The sequence below is a fragment of the Trachinotus anak genome, unplaced genomic scaffold (assembly GCF_046630095.1).
Source record: "Trachinotus anak isolate AG129_WGS33_773 ecotype Australia unplaced genomic scaffold, CSIRO_AGI_Tana_v1 ptg000003l, whole genome shotgun sequence".
Classification (NCBI taxonomy): Eukaryota; Metazoa; Chordata; class Actinopteri; order Carangiformes; family Carangidae; genus Trachinotus; species Trachinotus anak.
Genome location: NW_027273854.1, coordinates 169,793 through 192,003, shown reverse-complemented (window position 1 = coordinate 192,003; position 22,211 = coordinate 169,793). Strand labels below are relative to the sequence as shown.

At 42.5% G+C, this 22,211-nt stretch overlaps 1 protein-coding gene across 1 annotated transcript; it reads right to left on the bottom strand.

The window, feature by feature from the left end:
* Positions 1 to 30: 30 nt before the first annotated feature.
* itga2b (integrin, alpha 2b) lies at positions 31 to 21,612 on the bottom strand. The gene is made up of 31 exons (XM_071463697.1): positions 21,232 to 21,612; positions 20,019 to 20,149; positions 19,690 to 19,790; positions 18,799 to 18,964; positions 18,410 to 18,459; positions 18,125 to 18,170; positions 16,661 to 16,780; positions 16,294 to 16,338; positions 16,120 to 16,163; positions 10,479 to 10,544; positions 10,329 to 10,381; positions 9,868 to 9,940; positions 8,971 to 9,106; positions 8,602 to 8,787; positions 8,467 to 8,512; positions 7,700 to 7,798; positions 7,168 to 7,223; positions 6,515 to 6,666; positions 6,302 to 6,415; positions 4,421 to 4,488; positions 3,959 to 4,094; positions 3,773 to 3,865; positions 3,126 to 3,205; positions 2,782 to 2,862; positions 2,598 to 2,703; positions 1,875 to 2,030; positions 1,420 to 1,506; positions 1,172 to 1,291; positions 918 to 1,019; positions 593 to 715; positions 31 to 444 (listed from the first exon to the last, which is right to left on the bottom strand). Exons 1-31 carry the CDS (start codon positions 21,372 to 21,374, stop codon positions 346 to 348), a joined length of 3,078 nt encoding a protein of 1,025 aa, XP_071319798.1. The 5' UTR covers positions 21,375 to 21,612; the 3' UTR covers positions 31 to 345.
* Positions 21,613 to 22,211: the final 599 nt, after the last annotated feature.

Sequence of the window (22,211 nt, the reverse complement as noted above, 5' to 3'; positions counted from 1 at the left end):
AAGAAAAACAATAACAACAGGAGACAAACAGAGAATAAAAACATCAAGGTTTAATTTATCATTTAAAACACTGGGAGAAGTTTTTACTCAAACTGACATTTACAGAGGACCACGTGAGATTTACCTGTTTTCACCTGTTCAGGTATGTGACTGAGCTCCGGGACCAGGTCTCAACATTATTGAACTTTTAAACTGTCAATCACAAGAAACCTGATCAAAGTCAATCAATAACATCAGAAATTCAGGGTTTAGAGGTTGCGACCTCACAGACATCCTCTGACATCACACAGTCAGCGACATGTGCAACACCATGTGACAGAGTGTGTGTGTGTGTGTGTGTGTGTGTTATTCAGTCATGTGACCCTCCTCAGCCAGCCGCTGCTCTTCATCATCACCCTCATCATCATCATTAGAGGGAGGGCGAGTTCGCTGAAAGAAACCCAGCTACACACACACACACACACACCCCAGGAGAGAGAATGTGATAGAGAGACATTAAACTCAGGCTGAGAGTAAATATCATTAGTTATCAAGGTGGTGATTGATTGATTGATTGAGTCATTTATTGATTGATTGATTGATTGATAGATACCTTCCAGAAGATGAAACAGAGCAGGCCCAGTAGGAGGAGTCCAGAGATGATTGACAGGATGATGTAACCAATAGGAATATCTTTCTCTCCATCAGGAGGACGCCACAAGACGCTGACTTGAGTCTACACACACACACACACACACACATACACAGACACACACACACACGCACACACACAAACACAGACACAGACACACACAAACACACACACACACACACAGTCTTCAACAACTAACCTTACCACAGAACTCCTGTGCTTTTTGTAAGATTTAAGAAAGAGTGTAGGTGGGTGTTTGTGTATTTGTTTGTTTGTGTTTCAGCACCTGTGTGTGTCCACTTTGCAGCAACATTGGTTGCACCTTTGATGATGTGTTGATGACATCATAGGAGGCGGAGGAAACTAGTTCGTAGTTCAGGTATGGAGTCTGAAGAAAAAAACATGATGACATCATCGTGTGTGTGTGTGTGTGTGTGTGTGTGGCTGTGTGTGTGTGCGTACATGCATGTGTGTGTGTGTGTGTGTGTGTGTGTGGCTGTGTGTGTGTGCGTACATGCATGTGTGTGTGTGTGTGTGTACCTGTATGAGTGCATGTGTCCAGAGTCGGGCTGAGATTCTGACGACAGCGCTGAAGCCCCGCCCCAACATCGTGACATCACACACAAACCTGACACATCCTGTCTCCCTACTGCTGCAGTTCTGCACACGCACACACACACACACACACACACACACACACACACACACACACACACATGGTCTGAGCTGGTTAATATTATGATATATTTGATGATGATGATGATAATGATGTCATTCTTTTTATTTACCACGTTGACAGTTTGTCTCTGTGAGTTTGTCTCCTCCTGCTGGATCAACGGAGAAACTACAGACACACCAGAGGAGTTACCAACCAGCTGCAAGAGACAGACAGGTCAGAGAGAGAGGTCAGACAGACAGGTCAGATGGAGAGAGAGGTCAGAGAGACAGTTCAGGGCGAGAAAGGTCAGAGAGAGAGACAGGTGAGGAAGACAGGTCAAAGAGAGAGAGATTGGTCATAGAGACAGTTCAGGGAGAGAAAGGTCCACGAGTGAGACAGGTCAAAGATCCAGGTCAGGGAGAGAGGTCAGACAGACAGGTCAGTTAGAGAGAGACAGGTCAGAGAGACAGTTCAGGGTGAGAAAGGTCAGACAGACAGGTCAGAGAGAGAGAGAGAGACAGGTTAGAGAGACAGTTCAGGGAGAGACAGGTCAGACTGAGAAGGTCAGACAGACAGGTTTTGGACCTTGAAGGGGTCGATCTGTGATGCGTTCATGGTCCAGCAGCTCAGTGATTCTTCTGAGGCCTCAGAGAAGATGTAGAGCAGGAAGTGATGCTGCCAGGTTGAGGGGAAGTCCACTGTCAGTCGGGCGTTGACTGTACTCGGGCCCTGGTTCCTCAGCTGCACATCAATATCATCAATATTTACAATGTGATAAACACGTGGCGATCAGAGGCATGTTGCTAGAACCTGACAGATACTTTCTCAGGGAGGCTGAGCAGTGTGAGACGTTCAGACTTGGACCTTATCCTCTGGTCTTTCTTAAAAATGTGAATAACCACCCTGGTCTGCCAGTTCACAGGTGCTGTTCCTCCAGTTCACAGGTGCTGTTCCTGCCCTTTCAAGTAAGGAAAGGGTAAGGGTAGATCCGGACCCTAGGTGCTCATCTACAATGTATTTAGACAGTATTCAGAAGAAGAACCAGTTCTAAGAGTCATGTCTGGTTTCCTCCAGATAAGACTCTTAGAACTGAGACCAAACAGTTCAGCCCTGGTTTTATTGGACCAGAGAATCTGGTTTCTCTCTGTCTCAGAGTCCTTTAACTGCTTCTTTACAAACTGTCACTGAGGAAAGGCTTCACCTGGACCCTCCTGTAGTTTTCAGTCTTCTTTGTGGCATAGGTATCTCATCAGCATTTCTAACTGTAAAAAAATACAACTCACCTGTTAGACCACAGACCCGCCTCACCTCATAGACATGATCCACCAGTGGACCCACTTCTTCTAAACTCCCAGGATACATTGCAGGATGCCAGTCAGGAAGGGGCAAGACAACTTCTGGAGGGGAGGAGCCTCTGAAAGCACAAACAGACGTCATCATGTTCAGTCTGTGTCTCCACCCCAAGGTTCAACTAAGACTGTTGTTACTTTACCCTCTGATTTCCAGCGTCGCCTCAGCTCTCACCTGGACCTCCACACTGACCTCGTTACTGCTGGAGTTCACAGAGTTCTTGCTGAGAGACATACAGGCAGAGAGAGAGACAGGAAGAGAGACAGGCAAGTAGAGAGACAGAGAAAGAGATAGACAGGTAGAAAGACAGAGAGAGAGAGAGAGAGGCAGGGAGGCAGACAGGTAGAGAGACACAGAGAGAGAGAGAGAGAGAGAGAGGCAGGGAGGCAGACAGGTAGCGAGAGAGAGACAGAGACATCAGCTGTTTTACCATTATCACCTATAACTTCAGTCAGAGAGACAGGTAGAGAGAGAGACAGTTTGTACCTCCTTATTCTGAGGCTGAAGGTGATGTGGCTCTGCACCTCCTCCAGACGACCGACACTGAACAGAAGATTTGTCTGCAGCTACAAAGAGACAGACAAGCAGTGAGACAGGCTCAGTGCAGGTTCACCAGAAGAACCAGTCTCCACATTCAGGTTCTGGACAGTACCCGCTGGTCTTGCTGCTTTGAATCATGGGTAATATTTGATGCTAACCAGTGTTTTGATCAAACATGTCCAGACTCTAAACTGAGTTCCAACAAGGTCTCAGCTCCAGCACTGTAACACACTTTACTGAGGGGTCAGCCCGGGTGTGCAGCTGATTCAAAACCTTGATGCTGGACTCATGACCCGGACTAAGAAGAAGGGCCACATCAGCTCTATACCTGCCTCCCTGATTTAGAAAGGACTTCAAGATTTAACTGCTCATCAACAGCCTCGCTCCTAAACACCACTCTGAAGTGTAGACCTGGATTGTGTTCTCTGAACTACTGAGACCCACTGAGACCCACTGAGACCCACTGAGACCCACTGATGGAGTCCTGCTGGTTACTTTCTGCATAATTCTAAATATTTCCTCTGTCTCATGTTGTCAGGTCCTGGTCTTGTTGTGTGATGCTCTGAACCACATGAAACAACCAGGTGTGTTACTTTGTGTCCTGGTCTCATTGGGTTCCCGAGGTCACAGGTCACGATGATGGTCTGATTCTCCTTCCTCTGGACACACACCAGTCTGTTTGTGCCCTGCAGACACACACAGTATTCACTGGAATTAGTGTGTGTGTGTGTGTGTGTGTGTGTGTGTGTGTCTGTGTGTGTGTGTGTGAGTGTGTTCACCTGGCTGCTCTGGAAGTGTGTGTGTTCAGGGACTTGAACCACCAGCTCGGTCTCATATGACCCCTCACCTTCGTTTTCTGCAGACACTGAAATCACCACAGACTGATCCTCTCCAACCAACACACTGTCTGACACACTAACACACACAGATACACAGACACGCACACATATACACAGACACAGACACAAAGAAACACATACACACACACACACAAAGAAAGACACACACACATTGTGTTTTGCTGTATTCTTTTCTATTCTTTTCTATGTTTTTCTACTCAGCTGGATTCTGTTGATAAAGTCTCAGGTTTAATATTTTTATCTGCAATTAAAGATTTTTGTGTTTGTTAATAAAGAGATTAATATTTAATATAATGGTCATTATCATCATCATCATCAAATATGTCATAATATTAACCAGCTCAGACCATATGTCTGTGTCTGTGTGTGTGTGTTGCTTACGGCCTGGCGCTCAGCTTCAGGTCAGGAACACAGATGTTGTCATCTCCACAGTCCAGAATGATCCTAGTCTACACACACACACACACACACACACACAGGTTTAGATTCAGTTCAGGCTCAGGTCTGGGTGGTCTGACAGTTCAGCTGTAAACCACAGGAACAGCTGTATGTACTACAGGTAATGATGTTATCAATGACAATAATCAATAACAGTGGTAATAACAGAAATAGAAATACAAATAGACATAGAAAGCCTTTATTGTCATTGTATTGCAAAAAATAGAATGAAATTTAGAGTGCCACTCCATATGGTGCCTCCATATAGGAGGAGAAGAATGTAAGCAGGTTTCTGAATTCTTACCAAAGAACAACTTCCACTGAAACGGCCCTAAGGGCAGCCAGAGCTGCAGGTCAGTCCTCACTTCTGCTCTTGCTGGACCTCTCAGCAGCCTTCGATACAGTGAACCACCACATCCTGTTATCCGTATTCTCCAACATGGGGGTTCTGGGCAAAGCCCTTTCTTGGTTTGAATACTGAGCACTCCTTCACTGTATCAATGTTAAGGGAAAATATTCTTAGTCCACCCCTCCCAACTGGAGTGCCCCAAGGGTCGGTTCTGGGACCCCTCCTCTTTGCCATATACACCACCTCCTTGGATCCAATTATCCACTCACATGGCTTCTCATATCACTGCTACACTGACGACGCCCAGCTACACCTGTGGTTCTCACCAGACGACCCCACGGTCTCTGTGCAGATCTCGGTTTGTCTCTCTGACATATCTACATGGATGAAGGAACGACACCTTCAACTAAACCTCTCAAAGTCTGAACTTTGGGACTTGACCAGGACTAGTCATCCCAGTCAGTCTCTTCATCGTGATATTGATATCAAAATTGCCTCTTCATCCCTGACCCCATCTAAGGTTGCAAGACACCTGGGTGTCATGTTTGATGACCAATTATCCTTCTCTTGCATCTGTCTCTTGGTCGTGATGCTTTACTCTACACAACATCACTAATTAATTGTATATTGCCAACTGTAGCCTATATTATACATTAACCAATATAGGTAACAAGGCAGTAATCAGCAAATTCATCAAGCTAATATTCCATCCATTCACTAAGATTAAGATACTTATTTATTGTATGATTAATAAATACGATTGATAGGCTACATTATCATTGTGAAAGTGCTCATTTTAAAACATCTCCATTAATAACCAATCAGTCTATCCTGTAAAATTCATGGGCAACACTAGTTTCCAAACACAGACATGAAAAATGTGATAAGAGCACAAAAAGACACCTGATGAACTCTCCTTTACCATTCTAGCTAACAGGCTAAGCTAACAGTTAGCCAGCTACAGAGCAGGCTAATTCAGCAGCACAAGTTACTATGGTTACTGGGCAGGTAATCCTATAAACCACAATAATGGAACAGAACTCTCACTTATATTAGAGACTTACCACAATAAACCAGGACTTTCCTTTATCTGCCTTGATGGAATGGACACAGATTATATGGGTGATCCCAGACCATAACATGTACACATGCAGCATCTCTTCTTCTCTGACTTATTTAGGAGGCATTATTATTAACTTTATTGAAGTATAGTAGTGTTACAAAAGGCTGTGAGCGTGTGCAAAAGTTTTCTCATACAGCATGAATGTGTCTGAAATTTAAAATAGAATCTACTCGGTTTCTGTTTCAGTCTGAATGTGAGGATTCACAATCTCTACTTCCATCTGGAATCTGGTTTCTGCTTTACATGGTTCAATAAAAACAACAGTTACCTGGTTGGTGTAAGTGCAACACCCTGACTTGGGTTCCTCACAAGTATAGATGTACAAATGTGTGTGGGTGTGTCTCAGATTCACCTGTGCAGCAGTGTGTGTCTGTCCATAAAGCAAAGCATGCTGGGTAGTGTTGAGGAGGCTGATGTTGACGGTGATGAAGATTGGACTCAACTTATCGCGAACCTCATCTTCAGACTGCACACACGCACACAGGTAAACATGCACACACATACATACAGGTGTGACTTATCCATGTCCTGTTCATCACCATGTGTTTTTTTTTCTGTCACTCACCCTCAGGTAAGCTGTCTGATTCATACAGGCCACACCCAACTCCCTCTGAACCATGAGCTTCATCATCTCCTGCGGCTGATTGGTCGATAGCAACAGGGTCCGTCGCGCCATTGACTGCTTCATCTTGTCCAGCTGTAGGTCCACCCACAGTGCTGCCTCAGCCAATCACAAAACAGACACAACATAAGGTCAATATACAATTCTGTATAGACAGCTACAAACTTCTGAGCATATTGTTACCTGAATGAGGATGTTACCTGTCTCGAGTTGCTTTTACCTGTCTGAGGTTAGTTTACCTGTCTCAGGTAAGTTTACCTGTCTAAGGTTATATTTACCTGTCTGAGGTTGTGTTTACCTGTCTTTGGTTGTGTTCACCTGTCTCAGGTTGGTTTACCTGTCTGAGGTTGTGTTTACCTGTCTCAGGTTTTGTTAATTGTCTCAGCTTGGTTCACCTGTCACAGGTTTTGTTTACCTGTCTCATGTTTCGTTTACCTGTCTCAGGTTGGTTTATCTATCTCAGGTTTTTATTTTTTACCTGTCTCAGGTTTGGTTTACCTGTCTCAGCCTGGCTTACCTGTCATAGGTTTTGTTTACCTTTCTCAGGTTTTGTTTACCTGTTTCAGGTTTGGTTTACCTGTCTCTGGTTGGTTTACCTGTCTCCTGTGGGATTCTGTGACCAGACATGTAGACACACATCTGGATAACAAAACTACAGAGAGAGAGACAGAGAGAATATTTGTTCTTGAACTTCAGTGAAGATGGAAGCACAGGTACAGTGTAACTACCTTGGATTCTCTTGAAATAGCCTAAGAGCTTTTTAAGGATCCTGGTACTACATAAAGATAAATTTAAAAAAAATCCTGGAAACTCTGTAAGTACATTAACATACATGCAGAGTACTGAAAAAATTTCCTCAAGAAAACTCAGGACCTTATTAAGGACAACAGAGCCCAAACTACAGACTCATTCAAAGAGAGTGGAATTCCTTGAAGGACCCCTAGAATGTCTTCGCTGAATGCATTTTGAAGCACTCAAAAAAAAGGAGTTTTCGTCGAGTACCCTAAATCACAGACATTTTTCAAGGGCCCCAGAAGTCTGACTTTCATTCAACATTTTGATTAGGTCTTAAAAATGATTGAAATTTCATTGTTTGTTTCTTTGTGAAATATCAGTTAAATCTGTTACCAGGACACAGGTGTGCTCTCTTGACACTGTTTGACATCTGGATTCAGGAAGTCTGGAAGCAGAGCCAGAGAGATTCTGGACCGGATCACTGCCTGGGATCTGAACACACAAATTTATTGACAGTTACATTTTCATCATGTGATTTTGGACCAACAGAAAAGTCTGTTTGATATCTAGACCTTCAGAGTCGGCTGCTAATTGTCTGCTAATTGAATCACTTAGTTTCAGCTAGATAGATAACTTGGTTAATCTACAGAGAGGAAACTACAACCCCATTTGCTGGCATCGAATTCAAACTGAGCAGATATTTTTCATAAAACAATAACATTTCTCATTTTCAACATCTGATATGTTGTCTTTGTTCTATTTTCAATCAAATATGGATTTACAGGGTTTGCACATCATCACATTCTGTTTTTATTTGCATTTTATACAGTGTCCCAACTTTTTTGGAAAAGGGGTTGTAGTCACTAAATCTTATCTTTATCCTGAACAAGTCTTCAGCCCTTCAGTCTACTGACAGATAACCTAGATGAGTGGTTCTAACTTGGAGAACAGGACACCCACAACGGTCGCAATATAAACCTAAGGGTTTGTACAATAAAAAGAAAAATATTTCTGCGACACAAAATTATATATTTTCAGACTTTCCTCTAATCTTAGAGAACAATTTTAATGCTTCAATAATTATTGAAACAAAACAAAAAACACTCATCAGTTAACGAGAACCAGATAATCACTTTCCTTTAGATTTAATGACATCATACCTGTAGACAAAAGCTCTTTCTGCAGCCCATGCTCCAACCAGAAGGTCTACAACACACACAGAGAGGAAGTGACACTGATTATTGATTATTGATATACAGTAATATGAATGAATGACCTCTGAACCCAGAGCATACCTGGGTATCCATTCCCATCAATGTCAGCCCCTCCCCTCAGAGTAAAGCCAAATGCCGTCCTGCTGCTTGGCAGCGGGCTGTCAATCACCTGAGAGGGCATGGCTGACAGACCATTACTGTTGCCCAGGTAGATAAATACCTGGCCCCGCCCACTGTCACCTGACCAGGGAGCCCCAACAGCCACATCTGCAGAGAGAAGGTCACAGGTATGATCACAGTTTGGTGAGTGTCCTCTTTTATTTTTGTGGTTAGCTTGCAGCGTTAACTGTTGTCATTAGCTGCATTAGCTAACACCTTTCACCAAGACATTAGTAGCTCAATCACTTATCGGTAAACCACAGCTGGATGTTAACATTTTGAGACTTTTACCATGGTAACCGTCCATGTCCAAGTCACCAAGCACAGTGAGGGCAGAGCCGAACCTCCCATACAAGGAGAAGCCGATCAGTGATTGGTCAGGTTTGGCGGCAAAGGAGGTGTGTCTTCTCTGCAGGTACACAACCACCTGTAGTAATAAGAGCAACGGCAGTGAAATAATTGTGTCACATGTGTAACAGGAAACAGTGACTGTTTCACTTCACATCAAACAAGCAGATAAATACTTTTCCTCCATCTGTTTCACCACAACAAATTACTGAAACACCACAGCTGCAAAGTGTGATTACTAATTAAAATATTTATTCTAATTATTAAGAAGACTTGGTTTAGATGAGTTAAGATTGCTTGAGACTAGACCAGATTGTTTTGTAGTTGGAGGGTTGGTTTGCTCCAGTTATGAAGAACTTACACTTAGTTCCATAGAGTAATACTAGTTAAGACTGGCATGGTTCAGAATAGTTTAAGTCTTGTGTAAAGCGACACAGGTTTTTAGTGGTTTAAACTAGTTCCAAATAGTGGATTCAAATTGGTTTTGATTAGTGTTAAACTGCTTAGACTGGTTTGATTCAAACCAGCTCAATTCCTTCCTGAGTGTTCATGTCATTCTTTACTATCCTGTCAAAAAATACATATTTTTTAAAAAAGTGAGAGTGATGTAGTGGTCCAGTGGAGACACATTTAAACTAGTTAAGTTGATTCTCCATGTACCTTGGAAGGAGGTTAAACCTCCACTCTGTTTCCGCAAGACCATGACTTCTCCCGTGTGACTGTACCAGGTCAAAAATATTGATCCTGGATTTGATCCAAAAAACACATATGTAAAAACATTTTACTGGACTTTACCTGTCCTCTCTTTACCTGTCCTCTATTTACCTGTCCTCTCTTTACCTGGCCTCTCTCTTGTAGCTGCTCCATCACTCTGTCCATGAAGAGTGGAGCTCCAATCAACACGTCATCTAAACTACAGACAGACAGGGAGAGAGAGAGAGGGAGAGAGACAGGGGCAGTCAGACAGAAAGACAGTCAGACAGACAGACAGACAGATAGATAGAAAGACAGTAAGACAGTCAGACAAACAGAATGACGATCAGTCAGTCAGACAGTCAGATAGACAGACAGACAGTCAGTCTGTCAGTCAGACAGACATTCAGACAGTCAGAAAGACAGATAGAAAGACTGTAAGACAGTCAGACAAACAGAATGACCATCAGTCAGTCAGACAGTCAGATAGCCAGTCAGATAGATAGACAAACAGAAAGACAGCGAGACAGACAAAGACAGACAGTCAGTCAGTCAGTCAGTCAGACAGTCAGACAGTCAGACAGACCGCAGTCTCTGTCTCTTCTCACCCGTCACTGTTGATGTCGGCTACAGCTACACTGTGTCCGAAGTACGACGCCACCTACAGGAGACAGAGACATTACAGGTCCAGGTTCAGGCACTAATGAATCATTTTCACATTAGGTACACTGACGCTTTTGATGACATCATGACATCACCTGAGCTCCCTGGAAGATGTGGTGAACACTGAGTGTTCCACTGCTCCTGCCATCATAGATCTTCACCTGTGAACACACAGAGACTGACGACAGAGCCCAGTAGATCTCAGAAGAATCCAGCCCTGTGCCACAGAGCACAGGAGAATCCAGCAGAGTACAGTAAAGTACAACAAAGCGTTGTCCACTACACTGAAAGTAATCTTCATCTGTCATCTTAACTTTTCAATTAAAAAGAGACACAAGGAAAGAAGTCCATGTGAGGGGTAGGCGGACAAATACTTCTGATACTACATCTCATTTTTGAAGCTCGATTGTAGCATCAATCAGATCAATACCGGTTTCAGCTTCTCTCTTCTGTGTTGGACTCATTTCAGAGAAGAGGTGTCAACAATGTTCTGCTGTTGTGAAGACAAATAAGTGCACACACTCTTTGCTTCTCCATTAAAACATGAACACCGGGCCATACCGAAACATAACAATTATACAGGGCACCTCAGAGGCTAAGCTCATACCATTTAAGGTCAGTCCTTACCGCAGTGGACCAGGTACAAATCCAGCCCCTGCCTATTGCTGCATGTCATCCCCTCTCTCTCCCCCAGCTTTCCTGTCTGTCTCTCACTTTTCTCACTGTTCTCTCTTGCATTAAAAAAGGCAAAGATGCCCAGACATAACTTTAAAAACATAAATGCTTGCACAAAAGAGGAGTATCATCATACATTTTGCACATCTTTACAGTGCTGCATGAATGAATGAAGCCACTTCAAATTTTGCTTCAACTGGGAATCAAACCCAGGCCTCAGAGGTCACAGTTATAAACTCTGCCATCCTTAAAATGATTACTAACCCAAATCATTTAGTGGTCATTAAAATCTAATACGATTTAGACTTTTGATGAAGGATATACCCCATTTACTGTAATTCTTTATTGTCAGGATGTCCCAGAAATTCAGTAAAAAGCCTCCAATTGATCCAAAATGCTGCAGCACGAGTACTGACAGGAACTAGGAAACAAGTTCACATCTCTCCTGTGTTAGCTTCTCTGCATTGGCTCCCTGTAAAATCCAGGATAAATAGAGGACACTTTGCTCTCTAAATGCAGGTCTACTTGTGGTTCCCAGAGTTTGTAAGAGTAGAATGGGGGGCAGAGCCTTCAGCTATCAGGCTCCTCTCCTGTGGAACCAGCTCCCAGTGTGGGTTCGGGAGGCAGACCCCCTCTCTACCTTTAAGATCAGGCTTAAAACTGTTCTGTTTAGTAAAGCTTATAGTTAGGGCTGGCTCGGGTATGTCCTGACCCATCCGTTAATTATGCTGCTATAGAGCTAGACTGCTGGGGGATTCCCATGATGCACTGGGCACTCTCTCTCTCTCTCTCTCTCTCTCTCTCTCGACCACTTTATGCCATTAACTTTGTATTTTTTTAGCCCCGAGTTTAAAGGGAAAATAAAGAAAGAATTAAAAACATATTTGGAAGACAATGATGACGGTAATGTGAACCCAGTGATGTTGTGAGATGCTGCCAAAGCAGTCCTGCAGGGGAAAATTATTTCAGAATCTGCATTCATAAAATAAATGAAAACTCAAAAACTGTTAAGCCTGCAGAAACAACTAAAAGAACTGGAACAACAACATAGTAACAGTAAAGATCCACAATTACTTCTACAGATGAGACCACTCAAACAAGAAATAGATAAGATTTACTGTGATGAAGTAGAGAAAAATCTCAGGTTCACAAAACAGAGATACTACGAGGCAGGCTCAAAAGCATCCAAGCTGTTAGCCTGGAGGCCGCGAAAACAGCAATCAGAAAATACAGTCTTTAAGATTAGGGATCCTGCCACTAAAAAAGTCACATATAAATTAGAGGGAATACAGAAAGCATTCAAGAAATTTTACCAGACCCTGTATACCCAACCCACATCGTTCGAACCTGCTAAAGTAGAAGAGTTCCTGAGCCAATTGGATCTGCCCTTCTTGGGGAAATTGCAAAATGAAAAATTAACAAAAGAAACATCAGCTGAAGAAATCGACAAGGCGATCTCCTCCCTGAACTCTTGTAAGTCTCCAGGGACAGACGGATTTCCAGGGGAATGGTATAAATCACTGAGGGAGCAATTAATACCAATACTACATAGAAGCTTCAATTACACCCTGAGGGAGGGAGTCATCCCCCCGTCTTGGAGGGAGGCTACCATCTCAGTGATTCCAAACGACGGCAAGGACCCGAAAGAATGCGGCTCTTACAGACCTATCAGTGTCTTAAATCAAGATTATAAATTATATGCAACTATTTTAACTAAAAGAATGGAGGAAGTGATCCCTTTTTTGATTGACGAAGATCAAACTGGATTTATTAAATGTAGACAAACACAGGACAACATAAGGAGATCCCTCCATACCATTGAACACATAAAAAAGGAAAAAATTGGAGCTATTCTACTTAGTATGGATGCGGAAAAGGCATTTGATTCGGTGGGGTGGGAATTTCTTTATACAGCTATGGAAAAATTTGGCTTCCATGAGAGGTTCATTAAAGGCATCAAAACACTATATACGTCTCCCGTAGCCAGAATTAAGGTAAACGGAGGCCTTTCAAAAACTATCCACCTGCAACGCGGCTGTCACCAGGGCTGCCCAGCCAGCCCAGTGCTCTTTAACCTTTTCATTGAACCTCTCGCTCAGGCTGTAAGACAGAATCCTGACCTTGAGGGCATCACAATAAAAGGTATAGAATACAAAATATGTCTTTATGCAGATGACGTGTTGGTCAGCCTAAAAAAACCGAGAGTTAGGAATCCCAAGATTAATGGCTTCCCTGCAGGTGTATGGACACCTGTCAGGCTACTCCCTTAACGTTGATAAAACACAAGCCCTGACGTTTAATTTTGTACCATCATTAGAACTTAAAAACAAGTACAGGTTTAACTAGGACTCCACCTCTATTAAATACTTAGGCATTAAATTAACTAAGGATATACCACAGTTATTCTTTGAAAACTATGTAAGAATTAATTCACATATAAAGGAAGATCTAGACAGATGGGCCTCTCTGCCCCTAGATCTTGGTAACAGAATTATGACAATAAAAACAAATATTTTACCCAGATTACTCTATCTGTTTCAGTCTTTACCCATTTGTGTCCCTGATAGTCAGTTTAGGGAATGGGATAAGATGATATCCCGTTTCATCTGGAATGGAAAGGTTCCCAGGGTGAGATACAAAACTTTACAGTTGCCAAAGTATAGTGGGGGGATGGGCTTACCGAGGCTCAAAGATTACTACTTAGCGGCACAAATAAGACCACTGCTGCTCTGGTGCAATAAAGACTACTTCGCAAAATGGAAAGATGTTCAGTTATCACTGTCAGACAGGCCTATACAGAGCCTTTTAGGAAGCCCAGTGGTGGCTAAACAACATGATATCCAGAGCCAGTGGGTTAGATTCTCTATAGAAACCTGGTTTGGCGTGGTGAAACAACTTAACATTCAGAAAGAAATTCGAATTTTAATGTGGCCAACCCATGACCCAGATATGAATGACAGAGGCTTCACTCAATGGACGAGAAAAGGACTCTCCACATTATGTCTATTCATCAAAAACCAGGAATTTATAGACTTCAAGACCATATCTGATAAATACGGCCTTGCTCGGCAGCATTTCTATAGGTACCTCCAACTCCAGCACTACTTTGATAAGAACATTGAAGGACTTGTACAGGAAAATATATCAGGTATTACCAAAATGTTTATCAAAGCCTATAATACAAAACTGTCCAGAAAGATCATTGGCGAACTATATAGACATGTAGCTGAATTAAGAGGTCATTCAACAAACTATATTAAGGCGAAATGGGAAAAAGAGCTGGGAATCATAATTACTTCTGAAGACTGGACAAATGTAATTAACACACAAATCACTACTACAGCCTCACAACTGTGGAGGGATTTTTCCTGGAAAAACTATATCCAATTCTTCATAACACCAAAGCAAAAGTCTAAACAGACAGGACTACAACCTACATGCTGGAGAGGGTGTGGACACAGTATGGCAGATCATACACACATATTTTGGAGCTGTCCCACGCTTAAATCCTTCTGGGCAGGAGTTCAAAGTATTATCAGTGAAGTCTTGCAGCATAATTTTAATTTCACTTGTTTATCATTCTACCTGGGCAATATGGACACAGAATTACCAAAAAAAGACAGATACCTCCTAAAAATCTTCATGGCTGCCAGCAAAAAAGCCATAACAAGAGGATGGCTCAACACAGAACCTCCCACAGTTAATCAGTGGGAGGCCATAATTAAGGACATCCAAACAATGGAACTACTGACGTATAGTCTCAGATTACAAAGGAACAAAGGTGATGCCCTCTGGGAAAAATGGAGAACTTATATTACAAGAAGAGGTAATAACCAACCTTAATGCTTTATTTATTTTGGTTTTAAGGAAAATAATATTGCAACTATATTGTTGTAATGTATGACATACGACCTACTCACAACCCCACTGTTCTCTCATGTTTTGTTCCTATGAGTGTTCATGTGTGTGTGTGTGCAACTGTGTATGAATGTGTATGATTATTTAGACATATGGGTGTAAGTGAACATGTATACTCGTGAGATCAGGTGCACGGACATATGTGTACATATACTTTTGTTCTTCTCTCCTTTTTTGTTGTTTCTTTTGTGTCTATAAGGGCACTACATGGCTAGCATTTGTATTACTTAGCCACATCATATTGTACCCATACCTACTTTTGTTCATTACACCGATGTTGCCCATGTTTTGTACAAAGAAAATATGAAAAAATAAAGTAAAAAAAAATAAATAAATAAATTGTATTTTTTTTCTCTCCCGTAGTTTGTGCTTCTCCTCTCTCTCCCTCTCTCTGTCCTCATTCTGCAGGTCTCTCTGCCTCTGAAGCAGCAGGATCCAGATCCACCACTACTCATCATTACTATTAACCACTGTTATCTGTCATTATTATTGATAACACCATTACCTACACAGCTGTTCCTGGTCTCTCTCTCTCTCTTTTCTCCTCTCTCCTCCCCCCACCCCCCCTTTTTCTCGTCCTAAACCCAACCCAATTTCGAACAACTAAAATGAAAACTTTTCATAAAAACCATTAAAATCAAATTAAAATTAAATAAATGTTCTTAATTGACCAGGTCTTACGCCACCAATTCATGATTTTGTCCTTTGTCAGTGTTTGATAGTTCACAGGCTGATAACCAGAGAAATTTACCACAATCCCAAGGCAGGACCGTGAGCATCACCCACACTTCCTTTCAAATGTCACGCTGATCACTTCTGATGTAAATCATAAAACATAAACTGCAGACTGTGAAGCTACATGAGTGCCGCATAATTATCATTTGAACAACACTAAAACAGCCAATTCAAATAATAATGTTTGAATTTACATATAAGTTGATTTAAAATTGAAAACAACACAGATACACAACTCACTATATGATCTGTAGTCACAGTTTGCGAAACACAAATTTAAAACATGACATTTTAACAGATTTACTTGCCAACCTCCAGGGCTCGCTTGTGAACACTTTAAGAAAGACTGGTATGGAGTAAAAGACAGTACAGCACAATAACTCAGAGTAGAGAGAAATGAAGTCTTACTGTTCCTGCTGTGTTTCTGTCATTGGGAACACCGACCAGATAATCTGAAACATAAACACACAGTTATTGATTATTGATCAATTGCAGTGATGTCAATGATTTGATTTTGTATGTCATCAATTTCCCATCACACAAATGAAACAGGTTGATTATGTTATAATTTATAATATTGACCTGGTGTGGAGTCTCCAGTCAGCTGACCACTGGCCACAGAGTAACCTGACACACACAGAAGTCCAGTCATTTTCTGTCAGATTTTACAGACACATTCTCTTCTTGTATTATTTCGTCTCCTCATTCATCTGAAACCTTAAGATAAACCCAGCTCACACTGATGAGCTGACAGAGAGAAGTTCATTGTTGATCATTGAGCAGCAGTGTTACAGTGTGAATACAGAGTTCCCAATGAATTCTGGGAAACGTAGTAACAACTGATAGAAGTGGGAGCCTGACTATTTCAATGATTCTTATTTTATAAATTTAGGAATCATTCAACACAGGTGTACTCTTCAGGGTAAAAGCTTTCCTTGGCTCTACTCACCATGGTAAAGGTCATAATCTCCTCTCTCATCTGATTGGCTAATGCCTCTCACATACTGGATGGGACTGTCGCTTTGCCCACTGTTGATGATGTCACCGGCACCCACTGTGAAGACCTGACCTGAAATCAGCAGTGACATCATAGTGTTGTTGGTACACTGTAAATCATTCTAAATTAAATCTGTGAACATGCGTTAATGAGTCGTCTCCTGTGCTGTTAAAATGTAAAAGCAGCTGAGTTCAGTTCACTGAAGTTGACAGACAGACTGTACTTATCCTGTTCTTGTCTCTCAGTGCTTTACATGACAAGTCACATTCATCCATTCACACTCACATGCTTCAGAACAGTGCGTGGGGCAGTTTGGGGTTCAGTATGTTGTCTGAGGACATGCAGACTGGAGGAGCCAGGGATCGAACCACCAACCTCTGCTCTGTCTCCTGAGCTGCGGTCAGATCTACTCTTCGCTGTCATGGTTCAAAGAGTCATTTACAGATGTGGCTGCAGCTGTTTGTACCAGAGTCAGTGTGAATTCAACCTGTGAACCTGCTCTACAGTGAACTACACTGCCCTCCCACAGGGTTACACTGCCCCGGTATATCCTGACCTCACTGACCTCCACTGGTTCAACTTCTCACATGGCTGCAGTGGTCTGAGCTATGGGTCTGAGGTACTGTGACATCACTGGTGGGTGTGGTTACTGGTGTAACAAAGCACACATGGGGCCACACCCCCCAGTGATGCTGCTGTTCAGCATTTTACCCTTTAACAGAACGTGTAGTAAAGATTGAGTCAGTGAGTAAGAGAGTGAGAGAGAGTGAGAGAGAGGGAATGAGTGAGTGAGAGAGTAAGTGAGAGTAAGTGAGTGAGAGTAAGTGAGTGAGTGAGTGAGTGAGACAGTGAGTGAGTGTGTTTGAGAGTGAATGAGTGAATGAGTGAGAGTGAGCGAGTGAGAGTAAGTGAGTGAGTGAGAGAGTGAATGAGTGAGTGAGAGTGAGTGAGTGAGTGAGTGAGACAGTGAGTGAGACAGTGAGAGAGAGAGTGAGACAGTGAGTGAGAGTGAGTGAGTGAATGAGAGGGAGAGAGAGAGTGAGACAGTGAGTGAGAGAGTGAGAGAGAGTGAGACAGTGAGTGAGAGTGAGTGAGTGAATGAGAGGGAGAGAGAGAGTGAGTGAGACTTTGAGTGAGAGAGAGTGAATGACGAGTAAGAGAGTGTGAGAGAGAGTGAGTGAATAAGCTAAACTAATTTGAAATGAATAAAACTTCATTAAATTAATACAATTAGATAATTCCACTTAATTTCCATATGATGTTTACAGTGTAATGATGTAATGTCAGCTGATGTTTTACAGTGTTGTGCTGTTTGGTCGGTTGATGTTTTGCACCGTCATGATGTCAGTAGCGCCTTGCTGTAAGTTTTTAATTTGTTGTACTTCCTGTCAGTGACCAGCAGGTGTCCCTACTAACCCTGGAAATAGAAGCTTCCTGGGGCCCCCAGCACCAGCCGACCCTCCTGCAACATGGAGACACCATCAGAGCTGAGGACAGCTGTTGTCAGGACAACAACATCAAGCCAAGACACTGATCTGATGGAGGCTCTGGGCAGATCCAGGTTCTGAGATTAACTGGTTCTTGAACTGAATCTCTTTTGACGTCACCAGTGAATTGGTGATGGACATTTTATTTTTTATAAACAAATCAAGAGATCAATAATGAAAATGATTGATATATGCAGCCCCACCACCCCCTCACCTTAGTGATGTCAGTGCTGAAGCCAACCTCGCAGTATCGCTGGTCATTTCCTAGGCAACAAGGAACAGAGATGAGATGAGACTTGGAGACAGAAAGACTCCCTGACCTGAGTGTTTTCAGACACAAGCTGAAGCTAATTCTCACCTTGTGTTGTCAGGTGAGTCAATCAAACCAAACAAACCAGACCAAGACTGCCTGAAAAGCAGGATCTTAATCCAGTTCAGGTTAGCCTCTGGTGGTTTGCTTGTGGTCTCAAAGTGAAGAGGACCAATCACAGGACTTAGAGTAGATCTCTGATTTTAGCATGAAATCACAGGATAAGATACTGAATCCACCTGCCGAGGTTCATGCAGATGGTCGATAACATCAGGACCTGGACCTGATCTTACTGTTTTTCATGTGCTTGTAGTCGGCCTCCATCATGCTTCCTCTGCAGGGGGAGAAGCTGGTGGAGCTTCCTGTCCTGTGGTCCAATACGAGGCAGTTCCCCACAGGTGTTTTCCCTGACTCTGCCCCTCCTCTCTGAGCATTCCAATGAAAAAGCGGAGCACATGCCTGAGAAGTAAGCACACTTCAGGTTACCTCCATCACCTGACCCTCTTCTACCTTTACAGTATACAGTATGCTGGTCATCAGGTCTCATTATGGACTGGTTGTAATGGTACACTCTGGGATCACTGGAGTTCAGTTCTCCAGGGCTGTAGAGACTTGAGTCACCTGTGGAGATTATGTTCTGAAAATCTACAATAGATAATGTGTTTTTGGACACAGACACTGATTCCTTGGAGAAATTATAGATCATGAGTTGAACTGGAAATTATTCAAATGTTTCATTGAAAAAATACTGGTTATTGGTTAAAAAAAACAAAAAAAAAAAACCCTTTTTACTTTCAGCTCAGGTTACTCTGTCATTAACAATGAAATAAATGACCACAACATAGCTCAGGCAAGTACTCGCATCACAAAATAGATTTGTTAGACTTTTGGACTATTTTGTAGGGTAGTGACCACACAGATCAGTAACTGCTTTCTGTCTTTAACAATGATGTCAGTGCCTCTCTGAATAATATTATAGATTCTGGCTTCAACAGCTGAACAGGTGAATGTTGGTTGTAAATATCAGAATCAGAATCAGAATCAGTTTTATTGCCAAGTATGTTTTCACATACAAGGAATTTTTTCTGGTGATTGGTGCAATTGAGGATCAGGGGGATCAGCAACAGTGGGGCTCTCTAGCCTTGTTGATAAGGCTGATAATTTTTGAGTGTGTGTGATCTCACCAGTAAGTGTGTGTTGCTGACTGATCGAACTGAAGCTCCAAACCACTGCTGACTCTTAAAGGCATGAAAAAAGACACCAGAGCTGCTGTAATCCTCATCACCTGCAACAGGTACCACAGGTTTAAGAGGTACAACAGGTACAACAGGTACAACTGCTGCTGATTGTGAAACCAACCAGGTATTTCCAGGAGGTGAGAGCACCTGTTGTGCTACATGTGTAAAAGGTCCTCTCCAGACAATGATTAGAGTTCACAGGAGAAAACGGCTTCACACGGGTGATGCTGTCTATGTTTTAATGTGATTGAAAGAAACGTAGATCCGAAATTTACCTTTCAGGTCAAAGTTGATGATGTCACAGGACCCGTCTGCAGTTGACAAGGGGCAGAGGAACACACCCCCTCCCTCCATCACTCCTGATTGGCTGGTGTTGGCTTTAGGGGCTCCAATCACAACAAAGGACCTGCAGAAAACACGTCAGTGTGTTTCTACTGTGTTTCTACTGTGGTATGACCTCTTTAATTCCCTCGAGAACCTCAGAACTTCTATAATGACCCCAGACAGCATTCATAGAGGAACTCTGCTTGTTTTAAGAGCCCAGAGCATCTTCGACACTGTTATCAAAGACCTCAGAATGGTTCCAAGGCGCTGCTCCTGTGGCAACCTGTTGATCTGCAAAATACTCTATATCTCTGACCCAGACCTTCTTCAAGGACCCAGACCTTCTTCAAGGACCTTCTTCAAGGACCCAAACCATCTTCAAGGACCCAGACCATGTAAGTTCTTCATCAAGTTCCCCAAAAGATTCCCTCAAAAGTCTTCAGGAACCCTGAATTTCCTCTTCAAAGGTTTTATATGTGACAGTCATGGCCGCTAGATGTCTCACTACAGTACCAACATCTCTGACCACAACACATGTCCCTGCCCCCCTTCAGTCAGAGGGAGGGACTCCACAAATAGACCAGAGAAGTTTGGATTACAACACAGACAGTGACTTTGTTCTCTGCTCAGGACGGCATTACTCCGCGATCTTTACACAGGAAATAGTAGTTTGCTGTTCTCATATGTAAAACCAGTACAGTACAGTGCTCCTCATATGTGGGGTCCTCCAAAACATTGTCTAAAACCAACAAACCACTGCTGACAGTTCTAAGATTAAACTGAACCTTTAGTTGAAGTGTTTGTTAAAAAGGATAAGATTGACGTGTTTATAAGGGGTTGGATGAGGCAAGTAAAACGGTTCATTGACGTGTTGGTTAGGTTCTTAAGGTTATTAAGGTAGTGAAGGGATGTGTTGTTGGTGGCAGCTGAGAGATTAGTTGATGAAATGGGTTGAGTTTAGTTAGTTAACATATGTGTTAGTGATAGTTTTAGTTTAAGGTTTATCTAAGGATCTTTACTTCTTGTTGGCAGTGTTGGTTAAAGTTTTCTTATATGTTGTTGATGTGTTAATTAAAGATATAATTGAATCAGTTTAAGGGTTTTGTTAAAGGTTAATTAAACATTCATCAAAGGTGAACTGAATGGTTAATTAAAAGGACTTACTTGTTGCTGATGGTGTGAAAGTCGACGGAGAATCCGAACAGACTTCCTGTCGGCCCACTGAACATGACAGCTTCATCCAGCAGGTTCAGACACACACACACACTAACACAGAACAGCACACACGCATACCTGAACACACACATCACAACCGTCTGTCTTACTATCTGAACAGAAAATGGAGCAGTCTTAGTTCTCCTCAGATATTTAAGCCCTCCAATAACAGCGTGTGTGTGTGTGTTCTGACAGATGATTGACAGCAGTTTAACCTCATGAAGCTGCTGTTTCCTGATGATAGAAGCTAAAAATAAAAGCCTGTTTATCTGTTTGTTTTATTTTGTACTTTTTGTTCTTCTGTTTGTGTTGTGTTCAGGGACATTTCTCTTGTCTGTGAAACATATTTCTCTGGTTATTTCATTCTGCTGATCATTCATGTGTCTAGTGTTTGGATGGTGCTAAATGTCACAGGGTCATGAAAACATAAAGAACTTGTCAGTAAATTTCATGACAAATAAAAAAAAACTGATGAAACTTATCAGGGTGGGGCACGCAATCACCCAGGTGGGAAACAGACAAGGGCAGGAAGTAAAGCAAGGCTATACACAACAGGTAAGTGATTTCAAATAAAACAGGTAGCACAGAGAAACTAAACAAGAGACAGAGTAAACTAGAATCACCACCTTGTGGTTGTTTCCTCCACCAACCAGCCAAGTATCAGGAAATGTGGTCACAATCTTTCCCTCCAGAATTCCAGTCATTCAGCCTGACGCTCCTTCTCCTCCACTGTGCTCCTCTAATGAATGTGGTCTGTCATCACCATCCGACACACAGACAGTCTCAGTCCAGACTGTTCTGGTCCGTGGTTCCTTGATGGTGGAACCAGCTCCTGAAGTCTCTCAGAGCAGGAGCGTCCCTCTCTATCTTCAAGACCCTGTTGAAGACTCCTCTCTTCAGAAAGCTCCTCCTCTCCTAACTCCTCTAAC

Bases quoted from the DNA above. Each gene is read 5' to 3' on its own strand.
- itga2b (XM_071463697.1), bottom strand. From the start codon at position 21,374: ATGTGTGTGTTCAGGTATGCGTGTGTGCTGTTCTGTGTTAGTGTGTGT. The intron at 3,866-3,958 runs GTGAACACACTC...GTGTGTCTGCAG, and splicing joins CACACTTCCAGAGCAGCCAG to GGCACAAACAGACTGGTGTG. The intron at 716-917 runs GTGCTGAAACAC...GTGTGTGTGTAG, and splicing joins TGCAAAGTGGACACACACAG to ACTCAAGTCAGCGTCTTGTG.